Source organism: Schistocerca americana, chromosome 3, assembly GCF_021461395.2.
Source record: "Schistocerca americana isolate TAMUIC-IGC-003095 chromosome 3, iqSchAmer2.1, whole genome shotgun sequence".
Lineage (NCBI taxonomy): Eukaryota > Metazoa > Arthropoda > Insecta > Orthoptera > Acrididae > Schistocerca > Schistocerca americana.
In genome coordinates this window covers 272,770,676-272,791,830 of record NC_060121.1, presented here as the reverse complement: position 1 = coordinate 272,791,830, position 21,155 = coordinate 272,770,676, and the positions used below count along the sequence as shown (strand labels likewise).

General features: G+C 42.8%; 1 protein-coding gene across 1 annotated transcript in view; it reads left to right on the top strand.

Moving 5' to 3' along the window:
• Positions 1-21,155, top strand: part of LOC124606012 — a 532,599-nt gene that overhangs the window by 276,270 nt on the left and 235,174 nt on the right. Inside the window, exon 11 of the mRNA XM_047137975.1 lies at positions 9,035-9,347. Coding sequence (XP_046993931.1) covers positions 9,035-9,347 — 313 coding nt within the window. The remainder of the gene's footprint in view (positions 1-9,034; positions 9,348-21,155) is intronic.

Below are 21,155 nucleotides of genomic sequence, written 5' to 3'. Positions count from 1 at the left end.
GAAAAGTTTTGTCTTCATAGGCAGCGATTCTTGTGAGCAGAGATGGGACTCAGAGGGAGCCAATTACGGACTATACTTCTAATCGGAAACGCTGCACGAGCGTCTTCATTGCCCCTGCAGTGTGCGGCCGAGAATTTGCATGGAGAAGGAACTGCTCGACAGTTGTGTTATGTGGGCTGCGTGACGCAGGCGAAATCTCTAAGCAGGCCCTCACACTTGGCGGGAGACGCTATTCCCTACGCATCTTTACGCGCTCACTGTTCACTCAAAACTGAAAAGAGCGGCGCAACACGATGGCCAGGCATACTAGAGACACTGTCCATCACATCTGTGCAAAGCTTTACCGGATTTTCGCACTGGTTTCCATTTCGCGACCGATCGGAAATTACTTTCTGGACAACCCTCCTAAATACAAATCTTGTCATAAAATTCTTCATGAATTGAAATTGAACTGAAGGAGCCAGGAAAACTGAAACGTACTGATTACTGTAACTGGCTTCTCGAAAACATTACTGCTGGACAGGCAGACTCAAAGTATTTCTTGTCAGACGAGGCATTGTCTCATTTATCGGGCCATGTTAATCGGCGGATCATCAGATATTGGAATGGAGGAAATCGTCGCGAGACGTTCTAGCGTCCACTTCATGATGAGAAAATTGGTGATTGGTGTGCCGTTTCCGGTAGTGGTATAGAGGAGCCAATAATTTTTGACTGGACTGTCAATACACAAGTTTTCATGACAAATTTCGAAGAATTTTATGAGTAATTAACAGATAGTGGAAATGAGTACAGCTTCTTTCCAACAAGATGGCGCATCGTAGCAAACGACTCACTGAATCGCCTTCAAGCAGCTTACACATCTGATAAAAGTTCTTTCAGACATGCATGTATGTATCACAAGCATAGGTGGACAAACGACAATAACAATACTGGTCTCAATTCCTCGTGGTCTCATTCTCCTTGTTGCGGGAATCTAAGTGATGGATTTAGTGGAGTACAGTAATAGTATGTATCCAATGTGACATATGGAAGTTTGTGCCAATCCAGGAAGCGTGCACGGATAGCCGAAGCTGTTAAGGTGACCACTCGCGATAAGAGGGAAACCCGGGTTCAAGTCCCGATCCAGCACAGTTTCGTATGTCACTATTGAGTAATAGATCTGTACCTAATACAGCTGATGTCAAGTGTGTCTCAGTCAGCAGATTAATTTCGATGTATGTCAATAATTATTTTGAACCTGTCGGTTCTAATCTGAATATGGTTGAATCGTACTTCGGCTCCCTGTATTTAGTAACTGACTGTAGATCGGGGCATTATGCAAACTACGTATGTAAGATACTAAAGATGAAGGAAGAAAATTATTTGCTCAAAGTGACGTAGTCCCTGAAGTAATTACCGTATTTGGACGATGGATGTTGTAAATAATTTCTAATTCGAGTGTTCGAGTGAGTGGAGAGAGAGAGAGAGAGAGAGAGAGAGAGAGAGAGAGAGAGAGAGAGAGAGAGCGGTAAAGTGGAATGAGGGCGTGAACGTTTGCTACTTTAGAAAGCTAAAAGCATCATTAGTTTTCAGTACGAATATTACGTGTATTGAATGTATATGCCTTTCAGCTAATGAGGAAATCAGTTAATTACTCTCATGAGTGGCCGTAGCTGCTCCAATCATAGCTGGAGTTCGATATCTAAAGCTCGATGTGGGCTTGAAATCAGCACAGGCAGAAGCACATGATGCAGCGAAGAAGTTCACGTTGTAAATTTGACATTCATTTTTCTCATGAGGAAAAATATCAATGGAGGGGCTGTTAATGAAATATATCAAACATCTTAACCAATGAGTTTTATCCCAGTTATATGGCATTGCAGAAATGTTGTTGCAACCGATTGATATTTCTTGCATAAAAAAGAAAAAGTTGGATGGCAATTGAAACATGGGTTAATGCAATAGTCTTTTAGAGTTTTAATTATTATTTTCAGTTTTCTTCGAGGGAGTATTCAATACAATTACAGATTTGATGCACGTATCTATTTTAGAGATTTAGCGTTCGTAAGAACTATAAGGCAAAAATGCAAGTCGTAGAAGTAGTTACACGAAATAGCATGTATTTTTTCCATGACGCCAAACTAATGTACTGAACTTCACATCACACACAGCTGACGATAGGACCATAATAACTAGCTAACTGGTAACAAATACAATTCTTTTAGATTGATTCATTGTACAAAATGTCAAAATGATACAAATATATCAATTTCATATGGGAATGGGGACTCTACTATGTAACCGGTGATAGAAGTGCATGCTTATGATGGACGATAGGTACCGTCTACAATACGTCCAATCCATAAACCATGATGCTCAAGGTGGGGGGGGGGGGGGAGGGGGGGAGAGGGGAGCGGAGAAAGAGGAAGAGTAGTGGCTAGGCTGAAACTCCGCGATACTTGCATAAAAGGAGTTGAGACAATGCAGTAACTGTGCAACGTTTTACGTCTTCATTCGCCGGCACGTGTTCCCTTATTTGGATATGAAATCATTAGCTCCCGCTTAAGATTGTAATTAATTTGAACTTCAAAAAAGAGAATTCCCAAATTATAGATACTCATTTTCTCCCAACAACTTACCAAATTTCATAAACTGAGACTCCGTTGGGTACTTCTCTTCCAGATCTAAAATACTAGCAGTAGAAATGAAACTGATTTTGATAACTCTGTTATTATTACTGGTATAACAAGGGAAAAGGATGGAAGATACGGGAAGAATCCTGTTAGATTACATCACCATCAGGCACAGACACCGAGATCAGATATTGGATTGTAAATGTACCCAGGAGCAGAAACAGACTCAGATCACAGATTAGTAACGGTGAAGAGTAGGCTGAAGTTTGAGAGACTAGTCAGGAAGAAACAATGGGCAAAAAAGTGGGATATGGAAGTACTAGGGAATGAAGAGTGGCTATAGATACTGAAATATTGAATAGCCCAGTAGGCAGTACAAATGAATAGGAATGGACATCTCTAATAAAGGCAATCACAGGATTTGAGAGAAAAAAAATAGGTACAAGGAAAGTAGCTGTAAAGAAACCTTGCATAGAAGAAGAAATACTTCAGATGGTCGAAGAAAAAGGGAAATGTAAAAATTTTCAGGGAAAGTCAGGAATACAGAAATACTTGTAATTTAGGAATGAAATAAACAGAAAGTGCAGGTAAGCTAAGGCGAAATGGCTACGTGAAAAAATGCGAAGAAATCGAAAAGAAAATGATTGGCAGAAGGACTGATTCAGCATATAGAAAGTCAAAAGAACCTTCCGTGAAATTAAAAGAGACGACTGCAACATTAAGGGTCTAATGGGAATTCCACTGTTACACGCAAAGGAGAGAAAGGATACGTGGAAAAAGTACATTGATGCACTCTTTGAGGGGAGGACTTGCCTGATGATGTGATAGAAGAATAAACAGATGTCCACATCGAGGAGATAGGGGGTCCAGTACTAGAGTCAGAATTTAAAAAAAAAAAAAAAAAAAAAAAAAAAAAAAAAAAAAAAAAAAAACTTTGGACGAAATAAGATTAAATAAGGCAGAATGCATAGATAACATTCCATCTGAATTTCTAAAATCATGGGGGGAAGTGACAACAAAACGACAATTCATATTGCTGTGTAGAATCTGTGAGACTGGCAATATACCATCAGACTTCCGAAAAAACATCGTCCACACAACTCCGAAGATAGCAAGAGCCGACAAGTGCGAGGATTATCGCACCACCAGCTTAACAACTCATGCATCCAAGTTATTGACAAGAACAATATACAGAGAAGAATGGGAAATAAAATTGACGATATGTTAAATGACGATCAGTTTAGCTTTAGGAAAGGTAAAGACACCAGAGAGGCAGTTCTGACGTTGCGGTCGATAATGGTAGAAAGACTAAAGATAATCAAGGCACGTTCATAGGATCAGTCGACCTGGAAAAAAGAGTTCGACAATGTGAAATAGTGCAAGATGGTCGAGATTCTGAGAAAACTAAGGATAAGCTATAGGGAAAGACTATGAGAGAACAAAAGACTGGAGCACAAAGAGCGAAGTACTTGAATTAAAAAGAGTGTAAGACAGAGATGTAATCTTTCGCCCTCCTTTTCAAATTACATATCCAAGAAGCAATGATGGAAATAAAAGATAGGGTCATGAGTGGGCTTAAAATCCCAGATGAAAGGATATCAATGATAACAATACAGTACCTAATGACAGTGAAAGTGATGAAAAGTTACAAGATGTGTTGAAAGTAATGAGAAGTAGCAGAAATGAGGCTAGCACAGGCAAAAATGTCATTCCTGTCCAAGAGAAGTCTACTAGTATCAAACACAGGCCTTAACTAGAAGAAAAAATTTCCGGGAATGTACATTTGGAGTTCAGCTTTGCATGGTAGCGAAGCATGGACTGTGTGAAAACCGGAACACAATCGAAACATTTGATATGTGGTGCTAAAGAAGAATGTTGAAAATCAGGTGGACTGATAAAGTAAGTAATGAGGAGGTTCTCCACAGAATCGGAGAGGAAAGGAATATATGGAAAACACTGACAAAAAGGAGGAACAGGATGACACGACATTTGTTAAGACACCAGTGTTAAGGCATCAGGGAATAGCTTCCATGGTACTAGAGAGGAAGAGAGTTTGGAATACATCCAGCAAATAATTGACGACGTAGAGAAAAGCTGGCACGGGAGAGGATTTCTTGGCGGGCGGCAGCAAACACATCGGATGGATAAATAAAAGGGGGAGGGCAGAATATACGTACTGTATATATCGTAGAGTGGGCTCTGTTACGTTTGCTATGGATGATAACGGATGACAATGTCTTTGAACGGTTCTGGAAATATTCCAATTTTCCAGGTAGATACGAATAAAAAGAAAGAACTGGACATAATGAGTGATCCACAATCCTTATTTCTGGAAAATGCACTTGTTTCCAGTATGTCGATTCTGGAAATATTCCAATTTTCCAGGTAGATACGAATAAAAAGAAAGAACTGGACATAATGAGTGATCCACAACCCTTATTTCTGGAAAATGCACTTGTTTCCAGTATGTCGATTCTGGAAATATTCCAATTTTCCAGGTAGATACGAGTAAAAAGAAAGAACTGGACATAATGAGTGATCCACAACCCTTATTTCTGGAAAATGCACTTGTTTCCAGTATGTCGATTACTTTATTATTGTGGTAAGATTGCCAATTCCAGGTACTATAGCCCGTAATCCTAGACGCACAGTAATCCATTTCACAGAAACAGTCTCGCTGTAGTGTGTCCATAAGAAGGTGATCGACTGACTGAAAATACATTTAACTTCTATAAACAGTCTGTTAATTGGTTGTTAACAGAAATTCTCGCAGCTCAAAGCAGAGTTTCACAAAATGAGCGAAGGTTCTGCACTTCTTTTCTTCAGGTTTCCCTAACTGGCGTCATCCGTGCTCAATCGTATCAGTTGCTGCAATCTAGGAAAATACTCCTCGCTTGGAAGTCCAGTATTTAACAATACGAGCATCAGACAACAGAAGACGCCCAAAAAGCCGATATGCATATTTAGAATACTTATTCGTGACACAAACTGTTTTTGTGTACGATCTGCATCTGCATAGTTTACGAGGTGTATGAGTAAAGTAATGAGACTGGCAACAATGCGAGTGATCTGACAACACTGTGTGGTTCTACTTGTGTAGAGCGGTGTGTTCATCCCTTCCAGATGCTCAGTCCGAGTTTTAGCTCCTTACACTCGTCACGTGATTTTTGAGAGCGCCATCAGTGAAGTTGTGTTTTTGTTGTGTTTTACAAAAAAGGAACAGCGGAATTTAGGGAACGTGTGCGTGCTCTTGTGAGATCAGGCCAACGTTTAACAATACGGATGACGGGTGAGCTGTTAAACCTGAACACTTTCCCCTTACATCAAATTTTGAGCGAAGTTGTGCACTTGCGAAAGGTTTGTGCCGAAATGGTGCCGAAAAACCTCACAGCTGAGGAGAAGGACACTGGAAGAAACGCGTGCGTTGATGTTGAGAGGACTGCCAATGACCACCATTGGTTCAGTGGTGTGATCACAAGTAATGAATCCTGGATTTTTGTGTACGATCGTGAGACAAACCGACAAAGGAGTGGCACACTGAGACATCTCCTCGGCCGAAAAAAGCTCGAATGAGCAAATCAAAGAGCAAAACATTGCTGATTAGCTTTCTTGACAGTGGGGGTATAGTTAATAAAGAATTTGTTCCTCCAGGATAAACCTTGAACTAAGTGTTTTACAAAGATATCCTTGAAAGGCCCAGGAAAAGGGGGAATCGAGTGAGACTGGACATCGGAGAAAAATGGATGCTGAATCATGACAACGCCCCACATTACACGGCCACTTCCATCACGAAATTTTTGACCTCAGAAGGCATTGCTGTTTTTCTGTTGTTCACAGCCCCCCCCCCCCCCCTATTCACCTGATCTGAGTCCATGTGCCTTTTTTCATTTCCCTAAATTTCAAAAGTCTTAAAAGAACTTCATTTTGGGACTCTGGAGAAAAGTCAACACAATGTGGCCTATTTGTTAACTCTACCAACTCAACCGTTTCAGTGGTGCTACCAAGACTGGGGATGACGACTCAACTGCCAAAGGGAACTACTTTGTAGTGGACAATATTGATGTTTGAAAAAACTAAAAGCTTTGGTGGATAAAAAATCAATCTCATTACTTTTCTCGTACACCTCTTATATTCAGACATTCCATGCTTTGACCGGTTTCCGTCAGATCACCGAAGTTAAGTGCTGTCGGGCGTGGCCGGCACTTGGGTGGGTGACCATGTGGGCCGCCATGCGCTGTTACCATTTTTTGGGGGCACTCAGCCTCATGATGCCACTTGAGGAGATACTCTACCGAAAAGTAGTTGCTCCGGTCAAAGAAAACCATCATAACGACCGGGAGAGCGGTGTGCTGACTGCACGCCCCTTCATTCCGCATCATCAGCTGAGCATGACACGACGGTCGCATGGTCCCGATGGGCCACTTGTGGCCTGAAGACGGACTACATTCCATGCTTTGAGATAGAAGGAAATGAAACCATACGTTTCTAAATCCAAAGTGGAGAGCATAAAACCTAACCCATAACATAGTCACCAAAGAATATAGAGATTATGCTGGTATGAAATTTTATGAATGATGTGAATTTAAATGTGACACTTACTAACATTATTATTACAAATGATGTGCAGAATGTCCATGTGGGGTGTCGATGCACTTGTGTGCTTGGTTTATCATTGTCCAAGGCAAATCGCTGTTGTCAGTTACGTTGATTTCTCGTTGAACGTTCACCTTCAGTTCCTAGATCATGCGGGGACTAGATGCTTAAACTCTCTCCCTTAAGTAACACCAAAGGAAAAAAAAATAGCAAGTGCACTCTTTGGGGATAGCTGTTTATTTAGAAAAGTACCTTTTCTAAGTAAACAGCTTTTATCATTAGCAAAATACGGCCTGCCGATGTGGCCGAGCGGTTCTAGGCGCTTCAGTCTGGAACTGCGCGACCGCTATGGTCGCAGGTTCGAATCCTGCCCCGGGCATGGATGTATGTGATGTCGTCCTTAGGTTAATTAAGTTCAAGTAGTTCTAAGTTCTAGGGGACTGATGACCTCAGATGTTAAGTCCCATAGTGCTTAGAGCCATTTGAACCAATCAGCCCCAAAGGGATATGAAAAACCAAAACAATACCACGTAATCCCATACATCAGAAACAAAAGATTATGATACATTTATGCAACCATAGTCAATCACTCTTTTGAAAACCGCCATCAGCAGCGCCACAATCCGATGCAGAAAAGAAAAAAATTACGACTAAAAATTTCCTCACCAGTCCGAGAAACGATGAAACGGGGTCCTTCCTCTGTGAAGTTTCCAAGCAAACTGAAGCGCAATGGCAGCTCTGTAGCACCACGGTGGCAGTCAACAGAAGCTCTGTGCTGCAAACTAGACCCTTATGCCGTCTAACCCCGGTTTTCCCTTCTAGCAAATGTTTCTGGATTAATGACACTTGACATCCTTCCTCCCTGCGTTTCTGTAATAAAAAAAGAAATACAAACAACACACTAAAATTCTATTTTTAAAGAAATAATTGTGGATTAGCATGGGAAACAGATATTGTAAAACATACATATTTTATTAATAAAAATCCTTCGTCTGTCTGTGTTTCGGTATTTTAGGTTTTTATTCCCGATATTTATTTCAGAGCGGGAGCCCCATCATCAGAATTCAAGATTCACGTGAGGCCATTTGAACTTATATATAAAAAATCAGTCTACAACCAGAGGGTTAGCTTTGTTCAAATGGCAAACAAAACAGTTTCCACGTCAGTCACTCGATCATTTTGCTACTACGCTTTCCCATGGTTCATACCATCATCTTCAGGTGAAGAATTATTTATTTACATGGCTGGTGTTGGGGAAGAGTACAGACATCTTTTCACAGTCGCAGACCAAGGGCAGTATATATATATATATATATATATATATATATATATATATATATATATATATATATATATATGCAAAGTAATCTACACTGCCCTTGGTATGCGACTGTGAAAAGATGTCTGTACTCTTCCCCAACGCCGGCCGAAGTGGCCGTGCGGTTAAAGGCGCTGCAGTCTGGAACCGCAAGACCGCTACGGTCGCAGGTTCGAATCCTGCCTCGGGCATGGATGTTTGTGATGTCCTTAGGTTAGTTAGGTTTAACTAGGTCTAAGTTCTAGGGGACTAATGACCTCAGAAGTTGAGTCCCATAGTGCTCAGAGCCATTTGAACCATTTGAACTCTTCCCCAACACCAGCCATGTAAATAAATAATTCTCCACCTGAAGATGATGGTATGAACCATGGGAATGCGTAGTAGCAAAATGATCGAGTGACTGACGTGGAAACTGTTTTGTTTGCCATTTGAACAAAGCTAACCCTCTGGTTGTAGACTGATTTTTTGCCCCTGCGAGCGCCAAGTAGTGACGAATTGTGTGGGCCGGCAGTGACGGAGGGCGGCGTGCAGCTGAACCGGACGGTGAACGGCACGGAGGGCTTCCTCACGTCGCCCAACTTCCCGGGCGGCTACGGGCCCAACCTGGACTATTGGGTGCGGCTGGCGGGCCCCGCGGGCTCGCGGCTCGTGCTGCGCTTCACGCGCCTCGACCTGGAGCCGCAGCAGGACTGCCTCTACGACTACATCGAGCTGCGCTCCCTGCTGCCGCAGCCCGCCACCGGCGACGACGACGCCGACGCCGAGCGCGCGCCGGATTCGCGCGTCGTCCGTTGCGGCCGACACGACGACGCCGACCTGCACAGGTAAAACACGGCGCCTCAAACAGATCCCCAGAGCAAAGTGATCGCATAGAAAAGCGTAAAATAACGTTGTCTTCCACCAAGTATGTGGATTCTGTGAGAGATTTCGCCTGTAGCTATGCAGCCCACATAACATGAATGTCATGCGTTTCTTTCTTCACAACAATTTCAGCCGTATTCTGCAGGGACAATGAAGACGCTCCTGCAGTATTTTCCATGGGAAGTGTTTGATCACCCACAATACAGCCCTTACTTGGCTCCCTCCATTGTTCATCTCTGCCTGTAGCTGTGCACCACACATAACATGAATGTCAAGCGTTTCTTTCTTCACAACAATTTCAGCCGTATTCTGCAGGGGCAATGATGACGCTCCTACGGCGTTTTCCATGCAAACTGTTTGATCACCCACAATAAAGCCCTTAATTCGCTCCGATCATTGTTCATCTCTCCTCACATGAACTGCTGGCTACAAAGACAACATTCTGGCAAAAACAACGATTGGCAGACCAGCATAGAAAATTTACAGGAAGTACATGTGGCAGCTTTCTTCGCGTCCCAACATCCCTACAAGACTCAGTTTGATCCCGATTTTGCAGAATACTGTTACGAGCTTATCTCAAGTAATGAAGTAACACCGTCTGTTAGCGGAACATGTAAATGCAGCCTTAATTAGTTTTATTTCTGTCAACAAGTTTATGTTGTCAATTTCGTCTCACAGATGGCGTTGCATGTTGCATATCCTGTATCGATGACGCAACAACCTTTAGGACCTACAGCCATCATTCGAGAAAATACCAGAGTACGGGGCTGGAACTGCAATGAAGCGGCGCTCTAAGTTTGCGTTCTGCCGTAAGAAAAGCCAATAAGGAAACGGCGACAAGGCACAAGCTGCTGAACACCTAGCCGAGAAGCCTAATTACATTACACGCTCGACCATAACATTACTTGCTTTATAATGTTTTCCGACACCCTTAGGAAAAAATTTAATTTCGGGTGTGAACCCGACTTTATGATTCCATTTTTCAGCAACTGCAGTGAGGAAAACACACTGAAGCGCCAAAGAAACTGGCACAGGCATCGGTATTCAAATACAGAGATATGTAAACAGGCAAAATATGGCGCTGCGGTCGGCAACACCTATATAAGACAACAAGTTTCTGGCACAGTTATTAGATCGATTACTGCTGCTACAGTGGCAGGTTATCAAGATTTAAGTGAATTTGAACATGGTGTTACAGTCAGCGCACGAGCGACGGGACACAGCATCTCCGAGGTAGTGATGAAGTGGGGACTTTCCCGTACGACCATTTCACTAGTGTACCGTGAATATCAGGAATGGTAAAATATCAAATCGCCGACATCAGTGCGGCCGGAAAAAGATCCTGCAAGAACAGGACCAACGACGACTGAAGGGAATCGTTCAACGTGACAGAAGTGCAACCCTTCCCCAAATTGTTACAGATTTCACTGCTGGGCCATCAACAATTCTCAGCGTGCGAACCATTCAACGAAACATCAGCGATATGGGCTTTCGGAGCGTTTCAAATTGTATCGAGCGGATGGACGTTTACAGGTATGCAGACAACCTCATGAATCCACGGATCCTGCATGTCAGGAGGGTATTGTTCAAGCTGGTGGAAGGGGATTGTTCAAGCTGGTGGAGGCTGTGTAATGGTGTGGTGCGTATGCAGTTGGAGTGATATGCAACACCTGATACGTCTAGATACGACTCTGGCAGGTGACACATACGTAAGTATACTGTGTGATCACCTGCATCCATCCATGTCCATACTGCATTCCGATAGACTTAGGCAATTCCAGCAGGACAATGCGACATCCCACACGTCTAGAATTGCTACAGAGTGGCTCTAGGAACACTCTTCTGAGTTTAAACACTTCCGCTGGCCATCAAACTGCCTACACATCAACATAATTGAGCATATCTCGGATGCCTTGCAACGTGCTGTTCAGAAGAGATCTCCACTTCCTCGTACTCTTACGGATTTATGGGCAGCCCTGCAGAATTAATGGTGTTAATCCCTCAGCACCACTTCAGACATTATTCGAGTTCATGTCACGTCGTTTTGTGGCACTTCTGCGATCTTGCGGCGTCCCTACACGATATTTAGCAGGTGTACTAGTTTCTTTGCCTCTTCAGTGTACATCACTGAGTTCGTATTTCATCAGTAGTCGGACTGCTTCCAAGCGTGATGTTTCAGAGCGTAATTCGCACAGATCCTAGTAAAGCTGATTTTCGTAGTTGGCTCAGTGATACTTTCATCATTGCCAATGGTTTTCAAGTGTCCAGCATGATCTTTTCGCATTCTTCCCGTTGTGTCGAGAACCGCTGGTGCCGTTTTCACTGGTTCACGTCGAATCGCTGTAGTTTGACTTTCGAGTCCTCGTATCTGATAGGTTTTCAACTTGTTTCTCGTCGATTCTGCTATCACCTGGAATGGCAGTGTCATGCTTGCTTCACCACAGTTTTGAAGTCTTGTGTACTTTGTTCCAGCATTCGACCTGTCTAAAGTCGGAATCCCACAGTAATTTGGCAAGTTCGTTCCAGAAAACTTTTTCTGGCTTGTGTTGCCAGCATTTCCTAGTCCTTGGCAGACGGTAATTATAGCATAAGTTCCAGTGGCTCTTTCATGGCACGACATTGTGCATCTGCTTGTAATCGGTCTGGTGACATGGTCACTTGTATCGTCAGCTCTTTTGCAGACCCTAAACTTTGAGTCTTTTGCCGCTTTCTCGATTCTGACTTTGATTACGTTAGTTCCAATTGATTGTTCATGTGCAGCCTATATCAGTACTTCAGTTGTTATTGTTATTATTATTATTATTATTATTATTGGTCTTTGGTTTACCAGCCGACAGTCAAAGCTGGAAATCAGGTATTTCCACTTCTACACTCCTGGAAATGGAAAAAAGAACACATTGACACCGGTGTGTCAGACCCACCATACTTGCTCCGGACACTGCGAGAGGGCTGTACAAGCAATGATCACACGCACGGCACAGCGGACACACCAGGAACCGCGGTGTTGGCCGTCGAATGGCGCTAGCTGCGCAGCATTTGTGCACCGCCGCCGTCAGTGTCAGCCAGTTTGCCGTAGCATACGGAGCTCCATCGCAGTCTTTAACACTGGTAGCATGCCGCGACAGCGTGGACGTGAACCGTATGTGCAGTTGACGGACTTTGAGCGAGGGCGTATAGTGGGCATGCGGGAGGCCGGGTGGACGTACCGCCGAATTGCTCAACACGTGGGGCGTGAGGTCTCCACAGTACATCGATGTTGTCGCCAGTGGTCGGCGGAAGGTGCACGTGCCCGTCGACCTGGGACCGGATCGCAGCGACGCACGGATGCACGCCAAGACCGTAGGATCCTACGCAGTGCCGTAGGGGACCGCACCGCCACTTCCCAGCAAATTAGGGACACTGTTGCTCCTGGGGTATCGGCGAGGACCATTCGCAACCGTCTCCATGAAGCTGGGCTACGGTCCCGCACACCGTTAGGCCGTCTTCCGCTCACGCCCCAACATCGTGCAGCCCGCCTCCAGTGGTGTCGCGACAGGGTTGAATGGAGGGACGAATGGAGACGTGTCGTCTTCAGCGATGAGAGTCGCTTCTGCCTTGGTGCCAATGATGGTCGTATGCGTGTTTGGCGCCGTGCAGGTGAGCGCCACAATCAGGACTGCATACGACTGAGGCACACAGGGCCAACACCCGGCATCATGGTGTGGGGAGCGATCTCCTACACTGGCCGTACACCACTGGTGATCGTCGAGGGGACACTGAATAGTGCACGGTACATCCAAACCGTCATCGAACCCATCGTTCTACCATTCCTAGACCGGCAAGGGAACTTGCTGTTCCAACAGGACAATGCACGTCCGCATGTATCCCGTGTCACCCAACGTGCTCTAGAAGGTGTAAGTCAACTACCCTGGCCAGCAAGATCTCCGGATCTGTCCCCCATTGAGCATGTTTGGGACTGGATGAAGCGTCGTCTCACGCGGTCTGCACGTCCAGCACGAACGCTGGTCCAACTGAGGCGCCAGGTGGAAATGGCATGGCAAGCCGTTCCACAGGACTACATCCAGCATCTCTACGATCGTCTCCATGGGAGAATAGCAGCCTGCATTGCTGCGAAAGGTGGATATACACTGTACTAGTGCCGACATTGTGCATGCTCTGTTGCCTGTGTCTATGTGCCTGTGGTTCTGTCAGTGTGATCATGTGATGTATCTGACCCCAGGAATGTGTCAATAAAGTTTCCCCTTCCTGGGACAATGAATTCACGGTGTTCTTATTTCAATTTCCAGGAGTGTATTTTCCACCACGTTTGCCGGCCGGTGTGGCCAAGCGGTTAAAGACGCTACAGTCTGGAACCGCGTGACCGCTATGGTCGCAGGTTCGAATCCTGCCTCGGGCATGGATGTGTGTGATGTCCTTAGGTTAGTTAGGTTTAAGTAGTTCTAAGTTCTAGGGGACTGATGACCTTAGAAGTTAAGTCCCATAGTGCTCAGAGCCATTTGAACCATTTGAACCACCACGTTTCTTGACTCGATATGAGACACCTACCCTTTCACTGGTGGATGTGCAGTTACTTTATACTGGACAGTGAATTCTGTAGATCTGTAGAAATAAGATCGTGACTGACGCGTCCGAAAGGATAAAGGAGGGTTGCAAGCCAGTGCGCATCATATGAAGAGTGCAGTGTTCTAAATATGGCGTAACATGCAACACAATAAACATTTGTTGTCCTAGAAGAAATTTCGACTGAATAATGGTTCTGTGACTGCCTTAATTGCCTGTCGTATGTGCACTGTAGTGGAATTGTATCATTAGCAGCGAAAGGAGTCAGGCATCGTCCGAGTGCCGATTATCAAATGAGTCTCGGAAGTATCAGGTCTTACGCACTGTCTATAATTTACTTTAAGACATGGAATTACTATAACAATCGATAACAACAGGTATTAGCTAGGCGTTTAGTTATAAGACAGTATATAATTTAAATTTAAGAGAGGTGATGGTTATTTCAGAACTTGAAGGACAGTACTGAATAATGTATCAGACATTATACAGTGAATAACGACATCTCATCACGAAACTCATCATTTCGATACTAACAAAGAACGTAGACATGGTGTGATGGGAACAAATGTTCCTTGCTGGGCACACAACTTGACTATTCCTGACGGGTTTGCGTTTGTGTTTACTCCCATCTATAGGAAGTACCGTTAATAGTGCGGAATAAGTAATGGCGAACTCTATAACGATTGACATTCACATCCTTAAAACATGCAACGGTAATACGATACCTAGGTATATACTTAGAAGAGTGTAATCTACCCCCTCCTTCCTACTTGCAGCTATTGTCCACAATAAGCAAAGTTTTTTATGAAAAATCTGAGAGGAGCAAAGATTACAATAAACTTTCTAATTTTCTTAGCTTTTCGTGTAGAGTTGGTTCCAGTTCTTCTTGTCTAGGGGTCTGATTCTTGAAGCTGAAAATATCACAATTTAGGTCCTCACTGTTGGATTGATGTAAATAAATTTGAAAATTCTTGTTGCAGAATTTTTGTTGTTGCGTTAATATATTTTGTCACATTTTAGTACATTATACAGTCTTTTGATTTTTCACATTAACCAAGTCGCAATTACATTGTTTGCACAAAATACAAAAAAATGTCCGATCACATCTGAGGCATGCGTACTATTGTCTCACTCAGCGAAAATAACTATACTCCAAATGGTTTGCAATTTCTCTTGACAAATGAATTTCTATTAGTTTCTGTTAGATTATTAATTTTGATTATCATTTCATAAATGAATCGAGAAATAAACGTAGTAACCAGTACAGTATTGCGTAATTAATAACAGAAATTTTAAGTGTGCCAATAGTTCGTAATTTCAAATGTTTCTAAAAAAAATTAACTGTACATTCAGAACTAGTACATATCGATTGTAACATTGAGACTAAAACATTTTATAAAGTAATTGATTTTCATAAATTTTAGTTTGAAACATAACATACTGTGTATAAAATTATACGAAAGTTTTCAGAAAAGCAACTGAGATAATACTGACCTGTCCAAAATTCGAAAAATAACAATGGTATTGACAACTACTGTTGAAGAAAAGTAATGCTAGAGGAGGATGTCCCGTTACAAGAGGAACTGTCATCAGAAGTCATGTGAACAAACGGAGTGAAAAGTAATTTAATAATGTGAATGAACAGTGGATACTCCACAATGTTAACGCATGCCCGCGTACGGCCTACATTATTGAGGAATTTTTGATAAAAAGGAAAATGAAAGTTGTGCATCTTGATGTTTTCGCAGGGTAACGATTGATCCATTGCATTTCGGGAGCAGAGTCGCATAATCTATTCTAATATTTCGGCCGTATACGATGTGGCCGTCTTCAGACTGAACTAACAGGTTAAAGATACAGTACACTTTAGTACTTGATCTGTCGTTTTAAACCACAGAAACACAAGCACCAGACACGCTGAGCGGTGGCAAACTATATGCACCAACTGAATCTGTGGCTAGCCGGTGGATCAATACTGTGATATCGATGTGTCATTATTAGCTGCACTGTGGCGACGTCTTTGCAAGTTAGTTAAAGAAAGCGTCAGATTCCATGATTTTTCCACGTTGGAACCGCTACGTTTATTAAGTAAAGTATTCACCAAGCGAATTTCAACTGCTACTTTCACCATCTAGTGCTATAAAGATTAAGTCGACACTAGAATTGCATTTTCATACCACACAGAGTAACTGGTCTCGATGCATTGCGTGAAAATGTCGGAATTTTTCCGTAGACTTCATCTTTTTGGAACTCGGTGGTGAAAAAAGCAGTTGAAATTCGTTTAGTGAAGAAGTAGCAGAAGAAGTAGCATCCATCATAAAAGCATTAAAATATAAGTATTCCAGTGGGTATGATAACACGTTATCGAAATTAATCAAAGAGTGCTTATGCAAGTTGAGTTCTATTTTAATTATTTGTGTAATCAATCTTTTATCAGCGGGACATTTCCAGATGGGCTAAAGTGTGCTGAAGTTCAGCCTCTTTACTAGAAGGGGGATAAAGAGATATCATCAAACTATAGACAAATTTCACTTTTGTCTGCATTCTCAAAAATATTTGAAAAGGTTGTGTTCAAGCATCTACTTAAGAATCTGACTGCAAATAATATATTGTCCAACTCACAGTTTGGATTTCTTAAGGGTTCTGATATAGAGAAAGCTATTTACACTTCCAGTGAGAATGTACTTAATTCATTCGATAATAAATTTGAGGCTACTGGCATTTTCTGTGACCTGTCAAAAGCCTTTGACTGTGTGAACCACAGCATTCTCTTACATAAATTAGAATATTATGGTGTCGCTGGCAATGCTGAAAAGTGGTTTGAGTCTTAGCCATCTAACAGGAAACAAAGGGTGTCATTGCGAAATACCTGTGCAGTAAGCAGTCTTCATCCGATTGGGAATTAACTACATGTGGTGTCCCTCAAGGTTCCATCTTGGGTCCATTGCTTTTTCTTGTATACATTAATGACCTCTGCCGGCCGGTGTGGCCGTGCAGTTCTATGCACGTCAGTCTGGAACCGAGAGACCACTATGGTCGCAGGTTCAAATCTTGCCTCTGGCATGGATGTGTGTGATGTCCTTAGGTTAGTTAGGTTTAAGTAGTTGTAAATTCTAGGGGACTGATGACCTCAGCTGTTAAGTCCCATAGTGCTAACAGCCATTAATGACCTCTCGTCTGTAACATTGCCAGGTGCTAAGTTTGTTTTGTTTGCAGAAGATGCAAACATTGCAGTAAATAGCAAGTCAAGTACTGATTTGGAAATAACTGCTAATCAAATTTTCGCTGACATTAATAAATGGTTTACAGCTAATTTACTGTCATTAAACTTTGAGAAGACCCTCTATACGCAGCTCAGAATCTGTAGGATATTTCCTTCCAGCTTGTGTATAACATATGAAGACATGCAGATCGAAGAGGTTGATAGTGTTAAATTTCTGGGGTTACAACTCGATAATAAATTCAGTTGGGAAGAGTATACTATAGAATTGCTTAAGCGCCTAAACAAGTGAGAATGATGTCAGATGTAGGAGATGTAAATACAAAAAACTTGCATACTTTGCTTACTTTCATGCTACTATGTCGTATGGGACCATATTCTGTGCTAACTCATCAAACCGAGCAAAAGGTTTCAGGTTGAAAAAGCGTGTGATAAGAATCATTTGTGGTTTAAATTCAAGAACATCATGTAGAAACCTGTTCAAGAAACTTTGTATTTTAACCACTGCTTCTCAGTATATTTATTCCTTAATGAAATTCGTTGCAAGTAATATATCTCTATTTCCAACCAACAGCTCAATACGTAGTATCAATACTATGAATAAGAACAATCTACATAAAGACCCAAAATCACTTACCTTGGTCCAAAAAGGGGTCCAATATTCAGTAACACACATTTTCAATAAATTGGCAGCAACCATTAAAAACTTGGTTTCAGATGAAGTGCGGCTTAAACAGAGTTTGAAAGACTTTTGATAGGCAACTCCATCTGCTCTATAGATGAATATCTTAACAGAGACTGTTAAGCAAGATCAAGTAAAAGTAGATTTCAGTTTTGACAGCACTTGGTCACAACAGTCAACATTACGAATTTTGTGTATGATAAAGTTATTAATAGTGCATAACAATGTTTCATTCTGATAGCATATTAATTCTGTAAATATTAGCTGTTCTTGTTTACCGCATTTTATTCACCTATTTAGACAATCTTTTGACAAATTATCAGGGTTTATATGATCAGGTATTATATATCTCAAATGGTGTGACATGTTCCACACCCACCAGAATCATTTAATGTTTTGGGTCACTGGAACGAAAACTGAACATAATCTAATGTTTAATTAATAAACGTAGCGTTTCCAACCTGGAAATATCTTGGAATGTGACACTTTATTTAATAAATTCACAAAGACATCGTTACACTGCAACTAATAATGAGACATCGATATCTCAGCAAAGATCGACCTTATAGCCACAGTGTCAATTGCTGCATACTCTTTTCCGCCGATCAACTTGTATGGCGACTGCGTTTCTGTGGTTTAAACCGACGAAGCGTAACATTCATTTCACAGGAATTCCTGCAAACTTGACGATTTTTTGACGTCACATCTAATATCAACAACTACAGGAACTGCTATCGACTTTCGTCTGCGTTTGGTTTGGAGGAAGCTATTGAAATGAGTGTTACCTGTAGAGTATTTATGACGAGGAAGAATACGAATTTTATTGCTGTTCGTTTGAATGGTAGCGATTAAAGCTGTCCTCTTGGGTTCCTGCCTAACAACACACTCGGAAATCGTCATATATTCGGAAATAAAAAACCAAGTATTTATTTTACCCTTCGTTCTCTAACCATATGAAAATCTTAAATATTATCGCATGTTGCAGAACATACTTGTATTACATTCATGGAAAGTCCCAGAATGTGTTTACAATGCTACGATGAAAAAAAATTAACATGTAACAGGATGCGAACCTGCATCCTTTACTTCCAGTAACCACAACACTATTCGTACCGCTGCAACTATATCGTCCGATTTTTGTCTCATGTCTCGGTTATCATAGCATCTCTGGAAGGCTTCTACTGTTGACACGTTTAATGATAAGGGTGACGTGGTTCAATGCGCCATTGCGTTGAAACAGCATAGTATTATTATAAAAAAACATCTAATTATACCAAAACGAATATGGTGCCTGCCGCATAGATTGTCGATATTGGTGTCGTTTGCAGGAAGTCTTGTGAAATGAGTGTTAGCCGACAGCGAAACAGGTACGGTGGTGTACTGTAGCTATGTTCTGCCTGTTCACCCATGGCCAGAATATTAAAACAAATATTAGAAGAAATGGAGTTTATGCGACGAGTCCACAAATTTAATGAATCGAGATGACAGTTGTTTCCCACCTGCCGTACTCAACTAGACTTATCCCCGAGTGTCTCCTTCCTCTTCCCCAAGATGAAAATAAAGTTGAAAGGGCGTAAATTTGATACAGTGGAAGAGATTCAAGTGTAACCCTAGTGGGTACTAAACACCCTAACAAAGAAAGACATCCAGCATTACAAAAGTGCCAGAAACGTCTGTATCGGTGTATTCACGATGAATGGTAAGATTTAGGTACGACGTTGTGATTTTTATTCATATATTTCCGGAAATTTTGATTACCATCTAGTAATTTCCGTAGAGGGCATCGACACTGCAAATATTGTCTGCTACTGCCGTTCAAAGACTAGGTCGTAATCAGCTTGTGTGTGAGTGCCGGGTACCCAGAAGATGGAAGGTAGTATCAGTGACAGGGATGAGACGGTGATGACTCTGCGGAAGTGGAGGCGAGCCGAGGCGAGGAAGGGCGCGCCTCCTGCGTGTGAATAATGCAGGGACGCCGTCGGCGGCTGCTGCTGCGGCCACAGGTGCCGGGCGCGCTGCATCTTTGATACGGCCGCCTCCCAGCACTCATCTGCAACCGCGTTAATCTTGCACCAGCCGCGCTGATGAGGGCGCGCCGAACGTGTTCCCCACTACCGCGGCTGCAAAGAAAGTCTGCAGCAGGCGCCTGGCGAATGAGTTTCAAGCGTTCCGTCTCACGTTTCCCTGTGCTGTGTGGCGGCCAGTGCACTGGAATCTGTCCACGACGTTCTTTCATACGAGGGGCGTTCAACAGGTACTGCAACAAATACTTTTTCTTGGTCGATTTTGGTTGGAAAAATGCGCAATTTGATGTGGGACATGGTGGAATATTCCCGCTTCTCTCCCTATAGTTTCATGAAGCTCAGATAGGAGGCGGCGCTATAGGTAGCCTTCCAAATGGCTTCCTGTTTTTGGCGGAAAAAAGAGAGCATCGCAGATGTTAATAGCCGCTTGAAGAATGCCTACGGAGTCCTGATATTGAATAAAAGCACTATGAGTCGTTGGGCGAGTGTTTGTCATCACAGCAACAAGGTCGCGCAAACCTGTCGGATGGACATCTGCACACAGCTGTGACTCTCGATAGATTGGGACGTGCGGACACTCTCATTCGAGACGATCTAAGGATCACAACCAAACATCTCGCACCTCAGCTGGACGTTTCTGTTGATAGTGCTGATATATTTATCCACCTGTTGGGGTACTCAAAGCTGTGTGCCCTTTGGGTTCCTTACCGCCTAACAGAATACCATAAAGAGTAATGACCATCTGTGCGGAAATATATGCGCATCACTAGGCTGATGGTTCAAATGGCTCTAAGCACTATGAGACTTAACATCTGAGATCATCAGTGCCCTAGACTTAGAACTACTTAAACCTAAGGACATCACACACATCCATGCCCGAGGCAGCATTCGAACCTGCGACCGTAGGAGCAGCGCGGTTCCAGACTGAACCGCCTAGAACCGCTCGGTCACAGTGGCCGGCTACTAGGCTGACCGTGACAATTTTTTGTCGAACATTGTAAGAGGCTATGGTACACGGGTTCATCACATCAAACCAGAAACAAAACGGCAGTCCATGGAGTGGTGCCACACCATCTCTCCTCCGAAGGTAAAGTTCAAAGCTGCACACTCATCCGGTAAAAATGTGACGGTCTTCTGGGACCCTTTTTTTTTTGGTCGTCAGTCTACTGACTGGTTTGATGCGGCCCGCCACGAATTCCTTTCCTGTGCTAACCTCTTCATCTCAGAGTAGCACTTGCAACCTACGTCCTCAATTATTTGCTCGACGTATTCCAATCTCTGTCTT